The sequence below is a fragment of the Peromyscus californicus genome, unplaced genomic scaffold, assembly GCF_007827085.1.
Source record: "Peromyscus californicus insignis strain IS unplaced genomic scaffold, ASM782708v3 Scaffold_4__1_contigs__length_199733344, whole genome shotgun sequence".
Lineage (NCBI taxonomy): Eukaryota > Metazoa > Chordata > Mammalia > Rodentia > Cricetidae > Peromyscus > Peromyscus californicus.
The window spans coordinates 177461678-177468951 of NW_026294562.1; the positions used below are offsets into that span (position 1 = coordinate 177461678).

At 46.7% G+C, this 7274-nt stretch overlaps 1 protein-coding gene across 8 annotated transcripts in view; it reads left to right on the plus strand.

Annotated features, from left to right (window-relative positions):
• The window catches only part of LOC128124850 (zinc finger protein 431-like), a 39424-nt gene extending 33711 nt beyond the window's left edge, over positions 1–5713 (plus strand). For 2 of the 8 annotated variants that reach the window (XR_008223008.1, XM_052761592.1), the window contains one exon: positions 3251–5463. Coding sequence is in view for 3 of the 8 variants with exons in the window: in XM_052761592.1 (XP_052617552.1) it covers positions 3251–3542 (292 nt within the window). In the remaining 5 variants the exon portion in view is untranslated. Of the gene's footprint in view, positions 1–3250 lie in introns of all 8 variants that reach the window. The other 6 variants (XM_052761588.1, XM_052761589.1, XR_008223010.1 and 3 more) reach the window with 5 other exon arrangements.
• The last annotated feature ends 1561 nt before the right edge of the window (positions 5714–7274 follow it).

Sequence of the window (7274 nt, forward strand, 5' to 3'; positions counted from 1 at the left end):
TTTTTTTTTGTCTCCTGGGATGTATTTGGCAATGTCTGAAGACATTGTTTATAAGTCATTGGTGATGTGTGTTGGGGTGGGGTGGTGGCTCAGGAATTCCTTCTCAGAGAAAACATTCCATCTTGGAGGGAAGCTTATTAAGAGCAGGATGTGCTAAAGAGAGGGGAATCATTTTATCCTAAAGGGAAGTTCATTAAAATTCAGGAAGTTGGCACCCAGCATACATGTCAGTTAGCAGTAACTCTAGCTTCATGGGATCCAATGACTCTGGTCTCTACAGCACCCATGTGCACATAATTTTATATTATCCCCCACTGCACATAATTTTAAAATAAAATAAATCTTAGGAAAAACAAAAAACAAAACCTCAAGAAATAAACAACCCAAGAAGTCCCAGAAATGGACCAGATGCACCAAGCCTCTCCCTTCCCAAGTGTACAAGTAAGACACTCTGAGACAAGCATAGTTGCCTCAAGAGGCAGTGACCCGCTGAGCTGCCTGGGAATTATGCAGAGAGCACCACCTTTCCCCAGCTGTCTGTCAGCCATGCTGAGGCCGACCTTGGTGAGGCAGCTCCCTTTGAATCATTTCTGCTCTTGGGAGTAACCTCTTACCCTTTCTCCTGGAAGCAAACCCAATGAGTTTATTGATTCACCAAGTTGGACTTTGGTGGTTAATTTCCTATCTTGAGTGAATGGACATTCATTCAAACCTGCCCAGGAAAAGGCTGGGCACAAAACACTGCTTTTGCTTGTAACCCAAGGTCGGTTACCAGCACTCATGTCAGGTAGCCTATAACCCCGTTTCCAAGGGATCTGACATCCTCTTCTGTCTTTCACAGGCACTAATATACATGTTATATACAGACACACATACATAAGTAAAGTGTACATATTTAAAAATTGTAAATTATTATTACTGCTAGTTTTGGAACAGGGTTTCTCTTTTTTGTTGTTGTTTTTTTGTTTTTTTTTTTTTCAAGACAAGGTTTCTCTGTGTAGCTTTGCACCTTTCCTGGAACTCACTCTGTAGCCCAGGCTGGCCTTGAACTCACAGAGATCTGCCTGGCTCTGCCTCCCAAGTGCTGGGATTAAAGATGTGTGCCACCACTGCCCGGCAGGGTTTCTCTTTTTATGCCTGATTGTCCAAGAACTTAATATGTAGACCAGCTGGCCCCAAACTCACAGAGATCACATGCCTTTGCCTCCTGAGTGCTGGAATTAAAGGCATGCATGACCAGGCCCAGTTTACATTTACATAGTTTTGTTTTGTTTTTGAGATAGAATTTTTCTACATGGCTGTCCTAGAACTCACTCTGTAGAGGCTGGCCTCTAACTCAGAGATTCCCCCTGCCTCTGCCTCCCAAATGTTGGTATTAAAGGTGTGTGCCATCATCACCTGGCTACTTTTTCATTGAAATTGTATTATCTTTAATTGTGTGTGTGTGTGTGTAGATGTCGGAGGAGGTCAGAAGAGGGCATTGGACACCCTCAAACTGGAGTTACAGACTGTTGTCAGGCACCCTGTGGGTCCTCTGCAAGAACAAGTGCTCTAGTCAGCTGAGCCGACTCTCCAGCTCCCATTTATTTATTTACTTATTTGTCACGTGTGTATGTTTTGGGGCACATGTATGGAGATCAGAGGATAGAGAGCTCTTGGCTTTTACCATATGGGGTTCGGGATCAATCTCTAGTTGTCAGGGTTGACAGCAGACACCCTTATCCCTTGAACCATCTCACTGTCCCAAGACACTGCTGGTTGACTAGGGGACAGAGGTTGCTGCTGGTACCTGGTGGGTAGAAACTAGAGGTACTGGTGAACACTTCACTTTCACAAGATGTATTCTCCTACTCCAGCCCATAATGTCAAGGGTGCTCATGGTGAATAACTTTGCTGTGGGGGTTGGACAGACATCTCAGCGGCTAAGAGGACATTGCAGTCTTTCAGAGGATCTAAGTTTGATTCCTAGTGCCTACATCAGGTTACTCACAATGACTTTAGTTTTAGAGGATTAGATGCTCTTTTCTGGTCTCCATGGGCATGCACATATCTGCTCACATGTGCATGCATGCACCTGCACACACACACACACACACACACACACACACACACACACACACACACACAATCAACCGATTAATCATGGGTGTCTGGAGAGATGCTCAATGCTTAAGAATGCTGGCTGTTCTCCCAGAGGATCCAGGTTTGACTCCTCTCAGCAACCACATGGCAGTTCACAACCATCTGTAACTGCAGTTCCGGGGGGATTTGATGCTCTCTTCTGACCTCCACTGGCACCAGGTACACAAGTGGTGCACAGACATACATGTCAATGAAACACCCATACACATAAAATAAAAATTAAAATCTTGCTGGGCAGTGGTGGCACACGCCTTTAATCCCAGCACTCTGGAGGCAGAGGCAGGTGGATTTCTGAGTCTGAGGCCAGCCTGGGCTACATAGCAAACTATAATCCCATGGCTTCCATTTTGCTGTTGGGGTGTTATACCTAGATCCAGGGGACCCCAAAAAGACCACCACAGAGACCAAATCTCATATGTAAAAGCCAAGAGCCTTTATTTTCAAGCTCTGGAGCTTGGTCTCTCTGTCTGTCCCACACAATGGTGAAAGCAGAGAGCCCTGAGCCCAGGTGGGGTAGGGTTTTTATCATAGCAGAGGTTGGGGTGAGGGTATTTCCAGGGTCCAGGACCCTGATTGGCTGACAATTTTCTAGGGTTATCTGTAAAACAAAAGTAGGTGTGTGCTAGACTCAAGTACATCTGGCCACTGTGGAGGGACCCCAAAACAGCTTGACCACACAGCAGCCATAACAGGCTTAGGGGCCTAAACACAGCTTCTGTGACAGGCTTACTGTTAGGCAACACCCAGATCCAGGAAAAGCCTTAAACTGATACTACACAGGGGTGAGGAAGTACCTGACATCCCAAACATTCCAACCATTAGATAAGGTGGCCAAGTGTCCTTGAGTCTAGCACACACCTAGTTTTGTTTTACAGATACCCCTAGACAATTGTCAGCCAATCAGGGTCCTGGATGTAAGGGTTTGGTCCTTAGTTACGTCACCATCCTGCAATGGCGTCCCAGCCTAAAAAGTGGGTGGGTCCTCTGTGTGCCCCCTTCTCTTTCTGCTCTCTCCTTCTGTCTACCCCCCTCTCCCTCTCTCTCTCCCCCTCTCTCCCTCTCTCTCTCCCCCCTCTCCCTCTCTCTCTCCCCTCCTCTCCCAATAAAGCTCTAAAAAGGTAACCATGGCTTGTGACTCTCCTCCAGCACTCCCCTTCGTTGACACGGCCCCCACGGGTGGTGGCCAGCCACAAGCAGTGTGCCATTTAACCAACATTGGTGGCGTAACTTGGATACACCACCAAGCACTGAGGACCTGCTGTGACTGCTGCCACCTGCTGCCTCCTCCTCCATCCAGTGTGACGGTGAGCACGCATGTGCGTCCCTCGCCCCCTCCGCTGGACCCCCACACAGCTACCGCTGCCATCACCAGAGTGAGTCCGCCATTCTCACAGCTGTAGTCTGAGCTATATTCTTTGTGACGGACACCCTGGGGGTTGTCCTCGGGCTGTGCTGGCAACAGGAGGCACATTTTCGCTCCTGATGAGGGTCTGTCTAGGGTCTAGGGTCCAATGGTGGACCAACTGCAGTGCAGCCACACCCCTTCCCATCCCTTGACGAAGAGGATTGGTGACTTGAGCTGATTCTTAGATCTCTCTTCACTCTTGGGGATGCCCAAGATTGGAATCTGATCCCGGTTTGTTATTTTAATTTTTTATTTTTCTCTTGGCTACAGCCATGGGACAAAGGGGTGGACACATTTACCACCTACATTGGCAGATGGGGCGGGCACCCGTAAACCTGGCCACATAACAATGTCGCGGGAACTTCTGCCAGCGAACAGGCAAATAAGAGTTACTTTATCTCCAAGCTTTCTGCTAAAGTTCTAAACCCTTCTCCTTCCCCACTTCTGCGTCTGCCACGTGCAACCTTTTCTGTCTGACTTCCACCAGCAGTGGGCGGGCTCAAATGGGCGGGCTTGGGCAGCTTCTACGACTCACCCTAACTCACCTTAACTCCACCCACTCATTCTCAAACTGCCTTGAGAGACACAGACAGGTCTGGAAGTGGCTAAGATCCATACAAATAAGTTTACAGTAGTCAGGATGACTCTTAAGCCAAAAATCAGCTTATAGCCTCAGACAAGTCTTCCAAAAGGATCAGTTTATAGTCTGCCTACTGGTAGATCTTCCAAAAGCTGTCCTTAAGCCACCAATCATCAGGAAAAAAAAATTCAGGACATGGAGTAAAATCCGTCTCTTGTTCCCCAGACCTCACCGACTAAAACTTAAGGATCTGGAGAGCAAGGCTCCTGACCCCACGGGCAAAAGAGTCATCTGTGGCATTTAACATGTGCCAGGGAGGAGATAAAAGCCCAAAAACAAAACTGCCAAGTGCTGGCACTTGCTGACTCCCAAAAGCTGTTGGGTCCCTGTTTTAAGTGAGGAAAAGGCCATGGGCTAGCGAATGCCCTGCTAGGCCATCAACAGCCTTGTTAAAAGTGCTGCCTAGAAACACAAAGAGTCAGCTGACTGCCGCCAGGCACCAAGATGCATGGGTACATCAAGCTAAGACCTCCAGCAGACCTAGGCTTGGCTACAGACATGGCAGGGAACACAGAATACAGCTGGGAAGCGATCTGTTTCTTTCTTTCTGGACACCAGAGCCACTGACTCAGTCCTGGGAGTTTTGGGATGTCACCTCTCTTTTATTGTTGGGTACAGAGGACAGCCTTACCACCTCACCAGATTTAATTGCACTTTCAGAGTTACTTAATGAAAAAAGATTTCCACCTAAAATAAGAGCTCATTGCTTCACTCCAGATCCACTGCCTGTGTTTCTCACGTGCATACAGACAGGGCCCTGATCTTTGCCTTGTCCCTAATTAAAAAAAAAAAATTCTCATACACCACAAGCTTTTCTCTTCCCAGTTCCCTGTTCTAACTTACTGTTCAGCTAATGGTACAGGACCACCACAAAACTGGAGTCCAGAGATCATCAAGTAAAAACTGTAACAGCTAAAAGGTATTTACACCCCCAGACCCAAAAGTGTCTGGGTGCTATAAAAAAGACTTTAATATAAACATCTATTACTGTGAGATGATTTTAACAATTGATCACCTGTCTCCTGGATGCCAAACTAATAAAGGAAACAAGTGCTTTAAAATAATCTGTCTCTGATAAAGCTTAACATGTTTCAAAATCCATCTGGACAGGCTGGATCTACCAACATAAAATAATAATGATTATTTTCTCTCTCTAAGCTTTTTTCTATGTCACCAGCATCTTATCAAACAGAAAGTTCCCAGCCACAGCCAAGAGGGATACATGTCTCCAGAGCAAACAGATGACAGACAGCATCCCACAATGCCTGTCTACCTCAGAAGACTCCTCCAAGAGCCAACTGACGTCCAAAAGTCAGCTGGAAGCAGTTTTGAGATGAACCATCTACCTGCTTTTCTTATAATAAGTGAAAGTCTGGGATGTAAGGATTCAGTCCTTAATTACGTCACCATCCTGTGACGGCGTCCCAGCCTAAAAAGTGGGTGGGCCCTCTGCACCCCCCCTCTTTCTGTTCTCTTCTTCTGTCTGCCCCTCTCCCCCACCCCCAAATAAAGCTCTGAAAAGGTAACCATGGCTGTGATTCTTCCAATCAGCACTCTCCTCTGCTGGCATGGCTGCCGCAGGTGGCAGCCAGCCAATGAGCAGCACGCCGTTTAACCAACACTGGACCCTGAAATCCCCTCACCCCAACCTCTGCTATGATAAAAACCCCACCCCACCTGAGCTCAGGGCTCTCTGCTCTCACTGCTGCATTGGACAGAGAGACCAAGCTCAGAGCTTGAAGAGAATAAAGGCTCTTTGCTTTTACATGCGGGATTCCATCTCCATGGTGGGCTTTTGGGGGTCCCCACGATCTGGGCATAATAGCCACCTTATCTAATGGTTGGAACATTTGGGATGTCAGGTACTTCCCTTTAGATATAGGCCCTCCCTGGGTGGGGTCAGCCTATGGCTTTTCCTGGGTCTGGGTGTTGCCTGCCAGTAAGCCTGTCACAGAAGCTATGTCTGGGCCTCTAAGCCTGTCATGGCAGCTGTGTGGTCAAGCTGTTTTGGGGCCCCAACACAGTAAAAAGGTAAACTATACATAGTAGATCTCCACTGTTTTAAAATTGTATTTTCCCATTTTGTAAGCTTTTTAGGAAAAAAGTCTTTAATGTATTAACAGAAACTTTCAAACTAGTAGAATGGTCTGAGCAGGGTGGTGCTCACCATTAATCCCAGCATTTAGGAGGCAGACTCAAGCAGATCTCTGTGAGCTTGAGGCCAACCTGATCTACACAGTGAATTCCAGGCTAGCCAGTTACATGGTGAGACTATCTCAAAAGACAAAGGAATAAAACAAATAAAAAAAAACTAATAGAGTATACATCTATATTTTTTTCAAGACAGGGTGCATCTGGAAATATTTAAGGACTTTTTTTTTTTTTAAATTTCTTAGGCTTGGTATGGCCATACACACCTGTAATCCCAGCACTCTGAAAGCAGAGGCAGTCGGATATCTGTGAGTTAAGACTAGCATCACCCCCCCACACACACACACACATGCACACACACACACACACACACACACACACACACACACACACACACACACACGCACAGGGTTTCAGGTCAGCAGGGTTGCATGTTGAGACCTTGTCTTTATTCATTTTATTTTATTTTATTTTTTAAGGGCTGGAGAGATGGCTGAACAGTTAAGAGAGCTTGCTATTTGTTTGTTGTGAAGCAGTTTCCTCTGAAATAAAACCATCCATCTCAGAGGGGTTGGGACACAGGATGTACTAAAAGGAGGTGAAACATTCCACCCTGCTAGGAAGCTCATTAAAACTCAGGAAATGGGCCGGGCGGTGGTGGCGCACGCCTTTAATCCCAGCACTCGGGAGGCAGAGCCAGGCGGATCTCTGTGAGTTCGAGGCCAGCCTGGGCTACCAAGTGAGTTCCAGGAAAAGGCGCAAAGCTACACAGAGAAACCCTGTCTCGAAAAACCAAAAAAAAAAAAAAAAAAAACAACTCAGGAAATGAGGATTTGGAGAGCTGGTTCAGCTGCTAAAGGAAGTTACTGCTTTTGGAGAGGAACCAAGTTCAGTTTTCCATTTATTGACTGTAACTCCAGCTCTAGGGGATCCAGT